Raw genomic sequence first — 20,231 nt, 5'->3', positions numbered from 1 at the left:
TAAAACTGTTCTTAGTTAGTTGGTTATAATGTACCCAAGCTTTAATTGCATATATGACACAAGTGTCTGTCCTACCTTGTCTGGTTTTTATTTCGGTCCAAACAGTTTTACAATGTCTACAAATAAGGCTCGGGGAAAACGCATTGTTTTCTTATGGTAAAAATTCTTGGCTTGGAGAAGGAAGCTATCCATTCCAGTGTAGAGGAGATACATGCTGAGCTAGTATAGAGGGAACTAGTGAGTGAGGGATAAATGGAGAGGAGGAGGAGGAGGAAGAGGCAGGAAGAACCAAAGGCTCCATTTGTTTGGCCAAAGGTAGGCATCTTGTGCTACGTGAGGTGGTGGATATGAGCTACTGGCATATGAGACACATGAGCTGCCTGTAGCAGCACTGGAGACCACACAGGATATGCTAGCATATCAGTCTTAAATTGAATGAGATTGTAGAATCCTTTAGGTTGGAGAAGACCCTTAAGATCATCAAATCTAACCATTAACCTAACACTACCAGATATTTATGTATGGGCACCAGAATCATGCTTTATGAGTTTACTTGTAGGAATCTGGAGGTGCAGATTACCCCATTAGAGCCAATAGAAATCTGTTGAAGAAGTCAAGGTGGGATTTGGCCCTTAAACATGGACAACTGGTTTAATTCTGGGCACTGTGGAGTATCCCCATCTGGCCTCCAGCTATTTTGCCAGAAAGTTGTGGGTCTCCTATAAAATCTGTCGTAACTGCCAGTCTCATGCAGATGCCTCAGGTATCTGGAGCATTTCAAATGGCAGTAGGTACCTACATTTAGGCAACTGAGTTCTTAGTGGAGCCTAAAGTGCAGCTTCACCCACCTTACAGTAGACACCTGCTGTTTCAGCTGAATGTTTCTAAGCACCGATGGCTTTATTGAATATATCTTTCCTGACTGTGTGGTGGGAATTTGGATGTCCGGTACACATGTAAACACCACAATACAGTTACCTATATTTAGATGTTTTTATGCTGAACTGGACCCAACCCTGACACTAGGGAAAACTGATAGTTTGAGAGATATTTGAGAAGTAGGTCTGGGAATAGAGGTTTTAGACTGGAGAAGAAGCAACTAGAGTTGGAATTGAGACTCAGAACGGGATGGAGATACCAGAAGACTAAAATTTGGTCTTGGCAAGGCAAGAATGTGGGACTAGAGTAAGAAGCAGAAGTAGTGGAAGTTGGAAATGACTAGGGAAAGAGAATAGAGCTGAAACAATGAGCTAAAAAGGGGTAGAGCAGTGCTGAGACCAAACAGGAACAAGGCAGAAGAAGTTATACTTGAAAAGACTCAACAAATGACTGGATGGCAAGGCCAGTAGTTGGTAAATATTCTGCTCTTTTCTTCTTGGAATGGAACTTGAATTTCCAAAATCTTACAATTCCTGTTCTCAGCAGGGGCCTTTGGGGTATGTTTGCCTTTAAAAACAGGAGCAGCACAATAGAAGAGAATTTGTAGGAATAAATAATAAGTGGTGAGGACCTGATATTCCCAATGTAGGCATCACAGAGAGTTATTACTTTAGCCAAGTTGTCTGCTCCCATTGACTGAACGTCCATTAGTGACTGGAACTCACTAAGTGTGATCCTGAAGAGCATCTTTGCTTTAGTTTCAGTTGAAAGGAATTCATATCCGAGACTACTCCACGATGTGGACCATTGCATGATAAATCTGGGCAAACATGGCATTTGCTTCAAGAACACACAATAGATACAAACTCACTTATTTCTGTACTGGACATGCCCAGTGTCACACCCAACGGGAAGGTGTCCCATGTTCCTCTGGCTAGAAGCTGACAGTGCTGCTTCTCCCAGTTAACGCCATTACCTTAAGGGACAGAGGCCTAAAGCAGCAGATCTAGAGGTACTAACACTGTTGCCAATAAATGTAGGTGCCACATGTAAAATATCTAGGTTTTGGTTTGCCTCCTCAAAGTCTAGCAGACTGTATACACCAGCTCTGCTAAAACCAGTTGATACTGCGTTACCAAGCATTTAAAAATTAGGACGCAGCAATCTTAATTCAAATGCCTTTTATGTATGCATTAAGAGGTGTTGTTTCATTGAAATATCACTCCTGCTTTTTCCTGTTTCATTAACCAAAAGGGCTGTGTAATGCAGGAGACAGCAGGATGCAGAACTCCTACTTCATTTGTGGCAGAAGCAATAAAATGCCTGTTGAAAGAAACAGGGAAATATATGAAGTGAAAATGTATAGCTTCATGGTAAAGGCACCTAAACTTCACATACAAGAATAGGCTGTTGCTGAATTCATCAGTATTTTTCAAAATGGTCACAGCTTCTCTTCACTTTTGTGATTATCTCATTTACGACCTTGAAATCTGTTTTACAGACAGATGGACCATGTTTCAGAGCAACCGCAAATGAAAGCCAGGAGTGCTGTCCTTTGAGCATAGTCAATACTGTGTAATGCTACACACAGTGGAAAACCAGCTCTAGGTGTTTCAGACTACTCTGCATACTTTCAAATTAATGTGTGTAGTTTGACATTAATTTCTGTGCTCCCCATCTACAAAATGGAGATAAAAATGGCCACTAAGGTGTTGCAAAACTAAATTAATAAATGTGAGCATGCAAATCCTGTAGTGGTGTGTGCCAGAGGAATGCACATAAGAAAATAAATTCTGTCTGTAAACCATTAAATATGTAGTAAATAAATCCTCAGACCACACACAGGATTTAAAACGAAAAATACTATCAAATAGCAGCTCATCAGTTGAACGTTGTCCCATCAGTGGATTGAATGAGTCAAGGATCCTTTGGATCATGCAATAAAAGATTAAACTGTAATGCAAATATACCAGAGGCAAGCTAAGAATGCACATAAATCTTTTGTTTAGGCATTTCCAAATCTGTGAGTTCTCAAGTTTACAACCCTACATGGAGAACAGCCCATTTCACAGTTTATGCAGACTAAGCCAAGTATTTTATCCACCTTTGTAAGTGTAAATGACTTTTCATCTTTTTTCAAAATGATCATGTGATGAGACTCTACAACTAGCCTATCAGAATATCTAATAATTTCAAGAACTACTCTGTTACACTGGAGTTGCTCCATTTCTTTTTTGTTTTCAGTTTCATAATCTTTAAATTTGTATCTGTTGGTAACAGAGCCCAGGGTTAAACAATTCAGTCAGATGTTTGGCTTTCAGAAGGCCTGAATGCAGCTGGCCATTTTACATTGGCTTTTTGAAGAATTTTTGCTAGTGTGACATCCTGTGATTTATGAATCGAAGGCAAGGTCAAAAGAAATTTTCTGCTAAACCAAATGACATCGCTAGTTTCCAGCAATTAGTGAGTGACAAAGGAAACCAATAACGTTTGTTAACATGGGATGGTTTGTGTTCTATGTTATACATAGAAGTACAACTTGTGTTAGTGTCTATGCAACTGACATACTATATTTTCGATACAGCCAAGTGTCAGGAATGTCCAAGATTTGGGTATGCTTCAGCAACAGAAAAGCAAGTTAGACAAAATCTTGTAACGTTTTGTGAAATGCAGTCTGGGCTCTTAGCCCACCTCTGCCCCAGTGGGTGCATTTATTTATATTCCACATGGCTACAAAAATGATGGAATTGAAGATTTTTGTGATGAAAGGAAAACTTCTTGACTCCTAATTTATGTTAGCATTGCTCAATTATTCAATGAAGTACAGAAATGAAATATGAAACAAATGAGAGTAATGGAATTGGGCCAAGCTGTGTGTGTGATATGTTGAGCAATCAATATCCTTCTGGTACCTGCATTCAAACATTTTAGTATAAAGAGTCCTCGTCATTAATCTTGTTCCTGTAGAGTTTTAAATGCATAAGTTGTTACTCTCTCCCAGACAACCACTCTCCCTTCAAATACTTTATAGAAATTGAAAAACATAACTACAGCATGTAAAGTTGAGATGAAAATGAGGGGAAATGATGACTTGGAAAACAGTGACATTCAGTGTTTCTAACAGAGATAAAAGACAATCCATTGAACTAATTATTTGCCTGGAATTTATTAATTTTGTGTTTAGATAAGGCCTGTAGCACCCACTTCATGTGTGTCATTGAACAAGATCAAAACAAAATGGACTTTGGTAGAATTTTAGTTCCACATTACAACCCAAATGAAAATTGTTCACTGATCTCTGGGAGGTTCTTGTGCTGTACACAGGCAGCACTTCACAAATATAAGATAGAGAGTTGAGGTTGTTCAGCCTGGAGAAAAGAAGGCTTTGGGGAGACCTTATTTCAACCTTTCAATGTATAAAAGAGGCTTATAAGAATGATGCTACAGATCCTTTTCAGTAGGATCTGTAGCAAGAGGACAAGGGGTAGTGATTTTAAACAGAAGGAGGGTAGATTCAGACTAGATAGAAGGAAGAAATTTTTTACGATGAGTGTGGTGAAAATCTGGAACAGGTTGCCCAGAGAGATCTAGATGCCCCATCCCTGGAAATGTGTAGGCTCAGGTTGGACGGGGCTCTGAGCAACCTGATCTAGTTGAAGATGTCCCTGCTCATTGAAGGGAGGTTGGACTAGATGATCTTTAAAGGTCCCTTCCACCCCAAACCATTCTACAAATCTATGATTCTATGATTATAAAATTCTCCAAGCAAAAATGTTTTGCTTCTGAGAATGACCATAATTGCTGTTATTGTAACATGGCTGAGTGAATCATCTCACGTTGTTCACACCATTAACGAGGTTAAAAACAATAGGTGCTCCTCCACCTAAGGCCCCAACCAGGCAGGTGGTTTGAGATCACAGCTAACAGATGCCAGTAAGACTGAGCTACTCACAAATGTGGAGTAACCTCCTACTTTCTCTTAGTTTATATCCAGAAGAAAGCCATAATGGTTAGCCCCATCAGCTGGGACATAGCATCAAGTTTACTGCTAATTTTACTATTTGATTAAATATGTAGAAAGCTAACATAGAAACCAGCTGATAGCTAGGGAAAACAGCAGCTTGCCTGGTTAGGGGTTGACTTCCTGGACAACTAGATGTTTTAATGCATAATAAAAATTTTCTTAAGGCAGCCAGACTTTCATCAGCAGATCTGTTTTCAGAGTTAAGCCTGTACTGTGTTCCACAGTTTTACAGATGAGGAAACTGAGTCACAGAGCATTTAATTGGTTACAGCATAATTGCAGCCTTGGAAACAACCAAGAACTACCAATTTGCTATTCCTCACAGTATATCTTAGGTCATGAAGCATCACTTATTTCCAAATAATTCTGTGTTCTTTGTTTGGATATTGGCTGCTTCATCAGTAATTTTTCAAATTAATGATTTGATATGCTTTGATTTCTAGCTGATTTTTTACTATGGAACTGGAGACAGCTGGTGTCCACAGCACTACTATGATGAGATCAAAATGGATTTTCCAGATGGGGACATTCGACTTTGTGAGAAAGGGCTCCGCCACGCCTTTGTGCTAGATGCCAGCAAGGAGATGGCTGCCATGATTACAGACTGGTTACAGGATGATCTCACCAAATTATAAACACAGATTCAGTGATTAACAAGAAAACGATGTAATTATTTTGTGAACGTGTAATTTTTTTGTGAGAGAGTCTGTCCTATTTTTTTCTGTTTATTATAGATTATGGCTTGTTTTCTATTGAGATGTTTTAGAGAAAGTTAAAGAGAGACTGGCTGGTCCAAAGTATAGTTTTATTGATTCAGTGGTGATGTACCTTCATCCTGTGTCTTCAGAACATGGCAAAGGATGGAATATTTATTGTCTGATAGCACTCTAGACAACACTGATGCTAGATTTACTGGTTACAAGTGTACCTGAGTTACTACCACCTCACTCACCTGCTGGAGAACTGTCAGGAATGGATTTGGGGCAGCCCAGCTGGCCTGCTTTAGAAAGAAATGCCAGGCTACTCTGCATGGATTAAAATCCCCCTGTGGATGGATGCTGACAGTGGATCCTGCTGTGCTGTGAAAGACCTGGCCCTCTCTATGTGACTCATCCATCCATGTAACCCTGGTACATGACAGCCAGAACAGCCCAAGGCCCTAAGTCAACCCATTGTCTCCTCCAGGTCACATGGGGTTGGTGGTCAGTCAGAGGTCGGGATGAGCACAGGGGATGTAGATGAGGTGTGCAGTTTTTCCAAGTCTCAGAAGAGGTTTAGGGTGCTGCCAGGACTCCACAGGGTATTAAAAATACTGTAAGGTAACTGTGGCTGTTCGGCGAGGGAATACATATGGAACTCTTGTCTGGAACATGGCCATGTGTTTCATTTTTCGATTGACTGTAGAGAAGGTAAAGGATGCTGATCAAAAATTCCAGTATTAAAAACTTAAAATGGATTGTAGAATCCATATATAACTACTTACAGGTGGCCTAGCTCTCCTAATTAAGTCCATGAGAACACTGCTTCCTCAGCAACTTTGAAGAATTAAACTAGTTTTGATGCCTGCCTAAATTTCAGTTCTTTGATCTAAGGACTGAATTATGACATTTTCTGCCAAGCCACAAATTAGATAAGTCCACTGTGAGAAAATGGCTAATACTCTGACATGGTTGTACCCATTAAATGGCATGAAGTGCTACTATTGAGAACCAGATCCTTGCTATGGCACATTGCTGGCAAGTACGCTGTTCCTCACATTTGTTCATCCCTCTACAGATAGCAAAAACTTAGAAAAAAAACATCCTACCAGTTGTGATAACAGAAGAAGTTACAGGCAATAGCTAGAAATCAAAATAATGTAAGGGGAACAGAGCCAAGTGTAATCAGGAAAAGCTTTCTAGCCATGAACCTGTGAAATAGTCTCCCTGTGGAGTTCATAGAGACATTTATAAATAAGCAAAACACTACAGAATATAGTCAGGAGAAGCCCTGCCCTTGCAAACAGATGAGTTTAGATAATGAGCTGGGTATCTAACTTACATGATTTATTAACATTTTTCATGTGGTACTACTGAGAATGGTACTGGAGAACATACTCTGTCATGCAGAAAGGCCAATTAATTCCTTACTTCTCTTACACAATTATATACGCACATTCCACTTCTCTAAATCCCCCTTGAATCTTTCACTGAAATTTAGATCAATTTGTAATAGAATTCAGTTTCTGGGCTAGTTTTCAAACCTGCAAACAGACAGTGGATACAAGTGACCTTCTTTACATCAGAAACTGGTTTAGCTTTTGAGACTAGCCAGTGGATTTTCCAATTACACTGCCACATAATGAAACAGATACTGATGCTTGAGGCAGAAATGTTGAGACCACAGTTGCAGCAGCATGGGGAGGAACCAGATATGTTCAGAGCGAAGGGGCTGTGCCCGTGCAACTGATTCTGTCAAGGGACTTTCCTTCTTTCTACAGGGCCACATTCAGTCATGATCAAAACAGTTCTTGTGCTCACTTTAGGAATCTGTAATTGTATGTGTCTGTGTGTGTTTAAACAGCCCCCAGATGTTGGCATGCATTCCTGTTGGATGGCCTTATAGTAGATGCTAAATGCATCTCTTGGTCAAGATACTCCCTGGGGCAGAGTGGGGGGGTGTGTGTTCACATACATGGAGATATATATATATATGTACACGTAACTATATACACACACATATGCACATATTTGTATATTAGCAACATGAAAAATACAGCTCACATGGTTGTTTTGGTTTACACGTTGATCTGGAACAAAACATTTGTTCTTCAGAGTATATGGAATCAGGTAATCGAGCAAGAACTTGGTTTGTAAGAGTTCAGCTGTTGTAGTAGACCTCCTGAGGACAGAAAAAATCTTGCATTAACCAAAGATGACAAGCAACTATTAAAGCCTGGAAACTGAAGCATCAATGAGAAGCAGTTGTTTACAGTGCATTATTCGTATACTTTGTATGAGGAATTAATTTAGCAATACTTGTAGTGGACTTGTGTATGCCTTTTATACAAATGTTAATCCATTATAATAAATCTTACTGACTGCATTAAGACCTAAACTCCAGATCTACTGCAGGATAATGCCTTACAATTTTCTTAAATGATTTTTCTCTAAGATTATCAAAACCATATTGATTCAATTGCTACCTTCCTCCTAGAAGCTGTTACTGTAAGGCTAAGATCTGAAAATTTGCTACTCTATTCATTGCAAAAAAAAGCACAGGTCTAGTTTTCACAGCCGTATTTCCTAAGAGGAGCAGATCTCACACAATGAGAATCCAGCTCCTCTGAAGCCCATGGTGTTCACCGTGACCCCAGGCAAAGAGTGTCAAAAGTGCTTATGGTCCGAATGTGCCAATTTACCATGAAAACACAGTGTGGTCTTGCCTATTTTAGGGTATTTTAGAATTCTTGGGAAACCTATCACAAATGAATTGACTGTATGCAGTAGCACCTAATCTCTGTCATTCACATTTGCGCTTAATTCTCACCACGCGAGTAATCCTGCTAGCTTCAATGACTTTGACTCATGTTCAAGTGTTTTGCTAGATTGATACCTTTTATGAAAAAGTACACCACTCCAATAACAAAAATAAAGACATTTATGGTAAAATGTAACTTGATTCTCTATTTTGATAACTTGTTTAGTCTTAGTTCACCTTCTTCATTACCTCATGCGAACAAAATTTAGAAAAATACTTACTAAACCCCAAATTTCACATGCAATGTAGACATCTGCTAAGTGCAGAGAAAATCAGTGGGTGGTAGGCACCTGACTCAAGCATTTTTTATCCAGAGCCACTCCAAAATAATCAACCAGTGTTTCCCCTTGCTCCCTCCAGCTTCGTGTTTGCTGCTTCGAATGAGCTAAAGCGTGTGTGGATTAGTGAGGTTTGTCCCTTCAGGAAGCTTGATGAGTGCTTGCCCAGTGTTGATGGTGAAGAATTTGGAATTGGACTCCAAACTAAACACCAGTTTCTTGACTCACAGGAGACAGATTGCATGCATGAGCCACAACAGATAATCTCTTTTTACAGAAAACGGGTTTATACATGCATCCACTTCCTGTCCCTTTCTTTGGTCTAGCTAATTGACAGCACAGACTTTAAGCAAGATGTTCAATGTTATCATTAATAAAGTTGCTCAAGCTATTACTGGGTTTGGATAAACTTACTAGACCCAAGAGACTTGTTTTACTCTGTGTCACAGGTCACTCTCAAGCTCCCAACTACAATAAGTTTCTGAGGCTCTTCACTTGCAGGCCAATGTTCTCTTTCCTGGCACAGTTACAAAATAAGAATCCAGAGAGTGTTTGTGAGTGACCAGGAACTATTAAAACAGCATATATTTCTGGAACAGCTGATGTGGTTTGAGTACGAGCAGCAGATACAGCAGTAACGGTACAAGCCAGGCGCCAAAAGCGATTGTTGCTCTCAGTAGCATCATGCAGAAGTTACGAAACAGGCTAGCAAGCATGCTCAGATGGGACAGGCAGGAGAGATTTAGAGACTGTTTTCAAGTGCTTAAGCTGATAGTAAATGGACTAGGTTTTTCAATTCCAGCTACCGCAGGAACGTGCTTGCAGGAAAGTAATTGTGTTGTGGAAAGTAGCTTGCAGTAGGTAGTAAATTACAGAATGTTGTTTAAAACATCTGACTCGCTCTATGTCTGACTGCAGTGTTTGCCAGACACTCAAGATTTTTTGCCATCCTCTTTGAAGAGATTCACAAGGAGAGCAAGAGTGGAGGTGCCCCCCATTTTTCTGGTGAAGAACATCAACAACCTCACCTTAAAGCCCTCAAGCTCTAAAATACACTATGCTTTATATATTAAGAGAAATCCTTGTGTATGATGGCTTGAAATTGGGGAAAAAATGCTTTCCCAGTGTCAGGACTCAGCTACTCCTTTACCCTAACAAGCACCCTTAAAATTTGATAAGGATCCTGCTGTTCCAATCTAACTTGTTAGAAAGAGGAGTACCATTTACAGAATATAGAAGTTTTGAAGTGTTAATGCCATCTGCTCTCATCATGCAGGAGGTACTTCAAGGCATCGGTGTTTATTGAGAGAGAACTTGTATTTTTTCCACAAAAAAACCCTAGGATTTTAAGCATCCATAGTGTTTAAAACTTTAAAACTCAATTACATCCCCAGTACAGCCTCAGTAAAGTCAATAGGCTTTCACACAGGCATGGGGAGACCCAAGTGATCAACTGAGACGAGGACAACAGAGATGACATGACATAAACAAAGAACTTCAGTGCAAAAGTATTACCTGCAAGACAGGAGTTTCCTTTTATCCTAGTATTGCTATTAGCTTGCACCAAAATAGGACAGTCCAACATAGCAGAATTCCTGTGAAATTAGCACTTTGTGATAATGAGGATTTAAGTTTTCATGGTAATGAAAACATGCCCAGCTAGTATCAGTTACTGAAAATAAGATAAAATTCTCACTAGAATATTTTGGGACTGCAGTTTTGCCTCGCAGCAAACGTATGTCCCAGTGATCTCCACGGGCATCTTCTGAATTGGTCTGTGTTACAGAAAACTACATGGGATGGTACATGAGAGGCTTCAGGTAAGTCTCAAGCAGATGCTAGAGACTGGTCCAAACCCTCCTGAAGTTAATGTGTACATTAAAACTAGCTCCTCTGGACTTCAGATTAGGTACTAAGAGGAAAATTGGTGCTCCAAGCAAAACACACCTGGCTCACCTAACTTGCCTCCAATTCATAGAGCAGTGCTCCCAAAACACGTCTAAATTCCCTAGCTGGTCTAATTTAGTTACCTGTATGTAGGCATACGAGATCTCCCTCTGGAGCTCCTGGCAGGCACCAGCTAATTTTTTTTACTGCAGGAGGGACTTAGGCATTTGCTTTAGGGTTAAGTCACTAGGTGCCCAGGTCAGATTATGTCCTGTTTAACTCTGCATTTTTTTCCATTGTATCAGTGTGTGACCTTGGGAATCTCACCTCTCTGCTGTGCCTCTGATTTCACTCAGATATAAACTGGCCATGACAATGCTTGGCTTTCAGAATATATATGAGGATTAACTAGTTTATGTTGTAAATCACAAGAGTAGTCTGAAGTACTACGTTAGTCCAAGTTAGTATTCTGGGCTAAAAACCTGTCTCCGCTGAACGCAAACCTACCACTCCCATTGGTTTCAGTGAAGACATAGTGGGATTCCTGTGAATAACCATTTGCTCTCACCCTTCAATATTTTCTTGAAAATAACTCGTTAAACTAGTACTTTCCTGTAAAACTGCACATACAGTGGGCAGGAAGGTCATAGGGTCAAATGCCTTCCTGTCTTCCTCTGTGTGCCTAGCCGGAGAACTTGTGCCAAAAGACCCCCTCTGCCCACGAGACCATAAATGAGCATGTGAGGATGCAGGATACTGCCCAAAAAAGTGGTCTGTCGCTCCATGTGCCACTTGGAATAGAAATCTCCATACCTCACTCCAGCTGAGCCGTGTGTTTGTGGGTATGCTTAAGATGAAAGGACAGCCTAGAAAATACTGGTCTTGTAAGAATTAATTTTTAAGTCCTTCAGGGAAACCTCTCTTGGCAGTTCTCCATGTGTTTCTCCTGGGTCTTGAAAACTGAGGTTGCTGTGCTATGACTGAAACACATGCCTGATGCCCTGAAGACTTCTTCCATGCTCCCAAACGTGCCTGACTCCACACCTGCACGGTCACAGTATTGTATGTTGTAGGGATGTCACAGAGGCAGTCGTAACCCTATTACCTCCACTCACTGTCTCCAAGGCACTTTGATGATGTCCATTGCAGGACCACATGCTAAAGCAACTCACTCTCCCTGAAAGGACTGGTTCTGCCACTATAACGACCTAGTGAAAGCAGATGAGAAAAGGGTTGTATATTTTCAACAGCCCATTCCTGAATGTTCATGATGCTAATCTACTGTGAATGATTAAGCTAATTTTACAGATACCCTCCTTTCTGGATGTCTCAACTTCTTAAATGCATCTACTAGAAATGCAAAAGGATTTCATATCCCAAGGTGCTTTATGAAGCTATTAAAAAAAAAAAAAAAAAAAAAAAACTTGAAAGAGGGAAGAACAGAACAGAATAATAAAAAACAACATTCAATTAAAAGCAACCTTTAACAAATCATTTGCTGGTGTGGTAATAAACAGTCTAATCTCTCAAATACTAGGTGATGTATCGTGTGTAACAGTGATACCTGACAGGAATGAAATTACCAGACCTGATTTGGGGGAGAAGAACTCTCTACTGCATTTTTCCAGGTATCTTTTCAACTCCCAAATTTTGAAATTCTTAATTTCTTCCTCATTTCCTAAGGGGATGTTTTCACCAGATCTAACCAAATTGGGTTCCTCCCTTACCCTCCAGAAGTCTCGGGCTCCGGCTGCAGGGACCGCAGGGATCCGGGCACCTGCAGGGACAGAGCTCTGTGCTCAAGTCAAACCCACTGGGCCAGCTTCGTGTGACCACAAGCATGACATGAGCAGGGGATATTCTTCCAGCTCCCATATCTACTGCTCAGTGCAATGCTCCTGAGCCTCTAAAGCTTTCTATTCATGTCAATGGGGAGAATCCTGTTTGGCTGGCTGGAGGTGGGTCAAGGCAGATGAACCGTGTTCAGAAACACAGGGAATAAAAGGGATGAACCTTTTGATGATAAATCCATCACAAACACTTACTGTCCTGCGACTGTTTTTTTTTCTTGGAAAATACACGAGGTCGCCAAGGAAGGCAGTTTAAAATTAATGGCTTTTTCATTTTTGGTTTCAACATCTCAGGTAGCCTGGGAAGTAAAGGTGACTTATGAAGGCTGCTCTGAAATGAGCCATCTGGTTTCAGGACACAAGCACAAATCTTCAAAAGAAAAAAATCTTGCAGAGATTTATTTATCAATAAAATATTTAATAAACTTATCTGTACAAAATATTAAAAAGGTTATTGAAGAGTATACAAGAATACTTATTTAACAAATATATACTGCTATATAATATATTCAAGAAAATATAGATTGCTGTTTACAGTTCATTTACAATCCCATATGTACAATCTATTTAAACTTTAGAATACATACAAACAATGCATTTACACCATCACTTACAGAGCTATTTTCTTTAGAGATACTTCACACACTCAGACCTGAAAAAGCTGAACAAATACATGGATAGTTTAGAGGCACACACAGGGATACAAGTATTGCTTCAAAAATTATAACTACTAGAGATACGGCTATTGGAAACGTGAGTCCTTTTTCATTTTTTGATATTTTCCTTTCTAATCAAAGAAAAGAACATATAAATAAAACCATGACTGACCAGCAGAGAGGCTCATTTTGTCAAAGGAGCTCCAGATAGTGTTGACTTGATTTCAGAAAAAGCGCACGTGGTGATGGGATACGTAGTGAGTTAGCAAATGGCATCAACAAGCAGGGCTGACGTTGCTCCTGCCGGCATCTAAAACGGGGAGCACCAAGAGCAGAGCAGGCCTTTCCCACACAGACACACACTCAGGTCTTGTGAGCAGCATCTCCACCAGCTTTTCCAGTGAAGAGCTGCAGCACAAGATGGAGCTAGTGATTGCGGGTGGGCAAAGCCCCTAGCTGCTCCTCAGGTTGTAAGAGCTTGACTTGCAAAGGCACTGCACAAATGTGGCTTCGACTGAAGTGTGTGGGAGCACTGAACGTTCAGCACCTCAGAAACTCAGACCCTTCTTTTTTCAGTGCTATTTAAAAGGTTAATTACTCATAGCACGTGGGATGAATGTAACCAGAGTGACCATCCCCCTCCCTGGCCAAGGAGGGCATGAGCTGCCCCTACAAAATGCCCCCTCCATCCCCAGCTGATCACCGCCTACACAACTACCTAACTTTGTCACCTCTTCAAGGACTAAAGCCCAGCCCCTCCATGTGTGACCATCCCTTTCCCTGGCCTGTGGATGTTATTTCGTGCTCTGCTGCTGACAGCTGAGCTCCTGCGCACCCCTTGGCCCTCGGCAGTTCCTGGCACACAGCTCCCTGGGATGACCAGCTTGGCAGCAAGGGACCCCTACAGTTTGCCTCTTGTTTTTAAACCTCCTGCTCCCCTCTTTTCTCGTTGCCAAGGCAGGATGGAGGAAATTAATGAAACACCATGGGGAATGCTACCATCTCCCCAAAAAGTGGGACCGAAGTCAACGCCACAGCTCCCGGGGAGGCCAGGCTTCACCCAGCCCCTGGGTCTCCTTCTCATAGTGGAGACCTGGGTGGCACCAACATAGGTTAACACCATGGCAAAGTGGAGGGGAAGGGAGACCCAAACACTCACCTTCCATTAGAAAAGCACTTGAATGTGTGACCCACCCCAACCTCCTGCTCCTGAGACTCAGCCTTTCCTCCCTCGCTCTCCCCCTGCCCACGAAACACCCCAGCAAGTCTCCACACTCCCCGTCCTGAAAACCCAAAGTATGAGCACAAGTATCGAAGCAGAAAAATGATCTCGCAGAATGTACAAATGAACTAATATGTGGTGATGACAGAAAAATGAAGAGCAAAACCTGCTGAAAAACCACTGAAAAATGGCTGGGTTTTGTTTTCAGCCGTTTCTGGGAATGGATCAAGCTTTGGTTCAAGATTTTTCAATACCAATCTCCATGAAAACACTCTGATGCCCAGCGCTTCTTACCCTAGCCCACTCAGCCAAAAGTTAAACACGGTGCATCAGCCAGCCTGCCGGTGTGCTCCTTCCCACCACCACGTAAATCGGGCTCCTCTCCAACACAGTAAATTCAGGGGGCTGCTTGGATACTGGTGCCAATAAAAGGAAAAAGCAGCCACATGGTCTACATGTCTTGAAGTGCAAGGCTGCAAAACACCCTTTGAGATGTAAGGTGAGGTCCTTGGTCAGTGGGTTACACCAGCAGGAGGTTCAAATTTTGGTCATTTTTCAAAGGCTTGGAATGCTTGATAGGGCATAACTGATTTTCAGAAACATCTTCACACCTCTATGGACCTCATAACACACTGTACTAGGAATAAAGAGCCTTAAAAGCCTGACTGTAAATGGTTTTACCATGGAAGACACAACCCAGCTGATGACAAAATTCAAAGTGTCACATACGCCAGCCTGGTGGAACATCATCTCACTCTTTTACCAGCCTTTAATTCAAAGACAGGAAAGGCATCAAACTCTTCCGCCCACCACACAGGGTCACAGGCTCCTGATCATCAGCAACACCCTATCCATTGGACAGTTACTACCCAACTTCTCTCCCCAACATGTTTTCATGAGGGACACAGTCCCAGTGGTGAACACACCACCACGCTCTGCTCCTGCCAGCCAGCAGCCCTGTCCAGACCCTACGCAGCCATAAAGGGACCCCAATGCCAAGGAAGCTGATCTGACACCAGCGGAACACGCACGGTCTCTCCATCTGGAGGTCATGGCACGTTAAAAGAACAACCCCACTTTCAAAAAGCAAAGCTCAGCTTTGCCCACATGAGTGTTCCTGCCCACTCACCTCCCCAGAAGGTGATGTAAGCAGTGAAAAAAATCACACTGCAACACCCAGGACAGGGGACACAGCAAGCAATTTGGTGGAACTGCCCAACCACAGTCCATGTGATAGACCCTTAGTCTGACCATCTTTCAAATACAGTGGCACAGCCCCATTTTGGGTGACAACCCCTGGACAATACTCAGACTCTCATTGCCGTTGCCCCACATAGGTTTTTTTTCTCCCTGACACGTGGTCGTGCTGCCCCAACGCAGACAAACGAGAAGGCACTTGTATTTCAGGACTTGCTACACTCTCGGCAAGAAACCATGACATTTCCCACCAGGCTCACTCCAACAAGAGTACGAGTGGGTCTGTGGATTAGTATTTATGACATATCTGTCACATCAACATATGTGATGTGGCTTTTGACATGAACAACTGTAGAGGCTGCTATCACTGACAAGCATGTCAAGCTGAAGCTCACAGCAAAACTCCTGTTCAGTCTGGAGAGCAAAGCCAAAGGTATCTCATCAGCGCCCTGAGGTGCTCCGCTGCACCCCATGGGACCCACACCCTCAGGGCACCCCCAATGATGCCCCAGCCTCTCTCATCTCTTCCCTGCAAGAGGCAACGCTGTAAACAGCGGTGCAGGTGTCTGCTGTTATGGGGGGGCAGCACAGGCGACTCCCTAAACACGCACGTTTGGGTTTGTGGGGTAAGGGCTTCAAAATTCCAGCAGTAAAAAGAGCTGCTCATTTTGCAGCGGGACTGTGACCAATAAATCACTGCAGGCCTACCCAATTTTCTCCAGTAGTGAGAGCTGTGTAATCAAGACGCGAGTTAAAATCCATATGGTGCAAATATACACAGAAGCCGCTGGCACTCAGACATGAGCAGAAGGCTCAAGGCTTGGGGTTTACTTTTAATCAGAAGCGGTGCCTTTCCAGTCTTTTCCTCACAGGTACACCAAGCATCGGCAGGGAGCCAAAGAGGACATGGCACCAGCTGCCAGTGCTGACCAGAAGTAAGGCCTCTGGGATCAATGCAGCTATGCCAGAGTGAAGCTGCGATCCCTTTTCCATATGAATATCCTTATCCCTGCGAGAGGATACGCATTTCCCTTCTACCACTGAATTTGAAGTATGAGGTTAAAAAAAAAAAAAAAAAAAAAAAGGGGAGGGAATGTTGTTAGACAATCCCCTTATTTTAAGAGAATTTAAAAACAATTATTCCTTTAAAAAAGAAAAAAAAAAAAAAAAAAAAAAAAGGGTAAAATCTGTGTTTCCTGGGAATTATTTCTAGCTCAGAAACACTCCTGGTCATTAGGCAGTTAAACTGGGCATAAAGCCATTTTGCTTCTGACTGTCCTTGATATGGGGACTCCACCAGCCAAAGGGGCCTTGAGGACACAGCACAGGCAGTGGCTTAAGCATGAGCTTCAGTTTTACAGAGCCCGAGGAACCCCAAGGCAAAGCACACACACCAACCCTGTCCTGACCGAGTGTGCTTCCCTGACTCGCAGTCCCAGTGCTTCCACGTCAAACGGGATTGCTCTGCAAGTTTCCCTGCTCCTGCACAATTACATTCTCATGTAAGAGGGGAGGGAGCCAGTTAAGCGTAGATACATAGTCCTTTTCAAAATGCTTAATAATTCTAGATTCACTGTAATTATATCCTGCAGATAAAAATGGTGCTGAAGGTCAAACAAATCTTCCAGGAGAATATACTCTGCATGGAGACTGTGGGGTTTTTTAACTGGAAATGTTGTATAAATACTGCAGATTGAGAACATATAATTAGCCATTAAAATCACTCTGAGTCTACTGAATTCATATTTGTCCATGTTCAACCTCTAGTCTCCTATTTATAATGTTTACATGGTCCCAAAAATCAGCTCAGGCAAGAGGCGACCGATCAGAAATACATTTTTCCTGGACCATTTCTATGGCATTAGAGGGTGATGCTCTGCGGAGGACCAGCCCCAGGGCTGGGGGCTGGGCTACCGCCGTCCTGCAGCCGATGCCCTGCTTACCTGCCTCCGAAGGCAGGATTTACTCCTCCGTGCCCTTTGCAGACACGTCCCTGCGTTGCTGCCCAACATGGTGGGGCTGCAGCATCCCGGCCACGGGAACCCCCCTGCCCGAGAAAGGCTTTCGCACCCCATGAGGGGCTCAGCACTTCCATTTGCAATGGCTCCAATGGCTGTTGCCCAAGCCTAACCCCACAGTTTGGGTGCAACCTCCGAATCTGCCTGGGGACGGAGAGGCAGCCCTTGCAGCCGGCACACGGGGATTCATAAAGGGAGGACTGGCAGCTTTTGCTCTGGAAATACTCCTCTGGGAACAATGAGCAATGTGAGCGCCAAGTGCTGCGGCTGATACGCTTGCCCGGGGAGGAGCAGCACAGTTACCCACCGAGACCCTCAGCCCCACTCCCCTCCAGCCTTTCCCTGCTCATACACATCCCCTGCCCTCTCCTGTCCCCTTAGGCAAGCAGAAAGGGGGGCTGATGCCACCTTCCACCCTCCCGTTGTTCTCCAGAGGTTGTTTGCCCAGGAAAGGAACAGACGCTCTCTTAAAAGAGGGGCTGGCATGGCGGTGTCACCATGGGTGTGAAGGCAGAGGGCCACACCATCACTGGGCCCACCCCAGGGGGTTTGCTCTCCTGCCAAACACGCCTGCTTAGGGAGAGGTACCTGCAGCCAGGACTGGTTCCCATGTGGGCAAAACCACGGACAGCATCGCTGCCAGCAGCAGCTTCTGTGCCCTCCCCAAATCCTCCCCGTCCTCATTATCACAGCACCTGAGCCACAGCTTTTCTCGCCAGGGCCAGCAAAGCCGTCGTGGGGTTCAGGACAGAGCCCCAGCAGCGCACAGCACCCCAGCACTGAGGTCAGGGCAAAGCATCGTGAGGCCCAACCCATCACCCTGCTCTCCATCAGCCACCCCCAGACCGGAGATGGGTGACATCTGTCTGTCTGTCTATTCCCTGCAGCTGCAGCTGAACAAAAGCCACAAGAACTGGGGGTCGCTGGCATCATCCCCCCTTGGACACGGTCCCAGAGGAGCAGGTCTCAGGTCACCCGTTCGGCTGAGGTTCACAAGAGCCACCAGCCAGCAGAGGCTGCCAGGAGCTATATATATCTTGCCTGGATATGAACTGCCCACGAACTTCCACCACAAATATTTGTAGGAAGGGGAGGGGGTAAAAGAAATGAAAACATTAAAAAAATTGTCTCAGCAGTGAGAAAAACTATCAAGCAACCAACAGCGATTGAAAAATTAGGCACTTCAAAAGCTTGGTAACTTTATAAAATGATGCAGTGTTTCCAGAGCAAGCAGCTCCAGTGCTGCTCATGCCAATATCCTTCCCCTAACCGCCTGCACTGAAGCCAAAAGTCAGAGGAAAGCCATGAGCCCTCCCACCAACCCCTCCTCACCCACGAGTTGCACCTCAGCCACCCCAAACTCTGACAGTGAGAAAACCCATTGGCGTAGGACCTGATTATTCCTCTCCCCCACTAATCTCCATCTCTGAACCTCCCCCTCGGTGCAGGTACATCATGCTTAATATATATTTACAATCACGCTGAGGTAGGGAGGTGGATTTTCCTCTTGGATACGTGGATGTAGAGCCAGAGATGCTCCGTGGGTGACAAAAGGGTTACACAAGACTTACGGGTACCACGCTCAAAAATGCAGAGCAGACCTCAGTGGAACGAAGATGGTAGGAGACTGTGGGGGTTTAGTCCAGTGGATATATCATCATTATTGATATGCAGTTTACTCCCTACAGATGTACTATTTTCTTGGGGGCAAGGTGCAGTTGGACCCTCACCGAGGATTTCCTGGCCTTAGAAATCATTTGGATCTCGGCAGAGCTCTTTGAGGTGACCCCCTCTCTGCCTTGGCTCAGCTCAGCCCTCCCGAGCAGAACACCCCTGTGATGGAGGACAACTAGCTTTATATAGAAAAAACACCACATTTTCCAGCAGAGATTTATCTCCCCTGAAAGCAAACCACCATTGCTAATGTGCACTGATGTTTACATGCCAACACCTTGACCACCAGTAAAAAACAAACCATCAAAAGCAAAATCTGTGCAAATACATCTCTGGTCTAAGCCAACCCAGCCATAAAGCCGGAGTTTGGTACCAAAAACCACCGATGTGCAGCAAAAACTCTTCCCAGCATCCAAAATATGCCTTGGCAGGGATGTAAGGCTTCTCTGATTTAAAGGCAAAATTTATACTCAGCTCCTGAGTTACTAAAATCCTGTAGCCCTTTCAGCATGGGTCAAAGCACTCCGCTTTACGTAGCAGTCTCTGAGGGTGGCATTCAGCCATTTGCATGGGAAATGTCCATTCCCAGTAGATCCAGGCTCCCTTAATGGAGCAGGGAGAGGCAGGAGCTCCGAGGAGGGATGGAGCTCACTGGGACATCGATGCCAAAGGAAGGTAGGGTGGAGCTTAGCACTTTTATAGAGATTATTTGGAAAAAGAACCCAAGCAAAATGGCTCTTCCCTGGGAACTCGGGACCTTTGCTTCTCTCCAGCCACACCGAGGATGGCTGTGTGACTCGTGGGCCCGGCGCTGGGTGCCCGGTGTGCCTTGGAAATGGGGTTTTGTGCAGGAAAGGGAGGGGACCTGCCAGCCAGTAGCTCCTGCAGGACATCGGCAACAGGGCCAGCGCTTTGGACCATGCAGAGCCACGGCATTCCCAGCTAACACCTTCCAGGGCCGCTCCCATCTCTGTCGAGACCCAACTCCCGCTTTAGCCTCCAGTTTCGGGGACCATCTTTCCTGTCC

General features: G+C 43.7%; 1 protein-coding gene across 3 annotated transcripts in view; it reads left to right on the top strand.

Annotated features, from left to right (window-relative positions):
* The window catches only part of LDAH (lipid droplet associated hydrolase), a 126,666-nt gene extending 118,108 nt beyond the window's left edge, over positions 1-8,558 (top strand). For all 3 annotated transcript variants that reach the window (XM_042803443.1, XM_042803442.1, XM_033004535.2), the window contains one exon: positions 5,347-8,558. In XM_042803443.1, coding sequence (XP_042659377.1) covers positions 5,347-5,538 — 192 coding nt within the window. In that variant the 3' untranslated portion in view covers positions 5,539-8,558. The remainder of the gene's footprint in view (positions 1-5,346) is intronic.
* The last annotated feature ends 11,673 nt before the right edge of the window (positions 8,559-20,231 follow it).

This window comes from Tyto alba, unplaced genomic scaffold (genome assembly GCF_018691265.1).
Source record: "Tyto alba isolate M040663 unplaced genomic scaffold, T.alba_DEE_v4.0 Super-Scaffold_40, whole genome shotgun sequence".
In the NCBI taxonomy this organism is placed as follows: domain Eukaryota; kingdom Metazoa; phylum Chordata; class Aves; order Strigiformes; family Tytonidae; genus Tyto; species Tyto alba.
The sequence above is the reverse complement of the archived record's forward strand: the minus strand, read 5'-3'. Positions and strand labels throughout refer to the sequence as shown.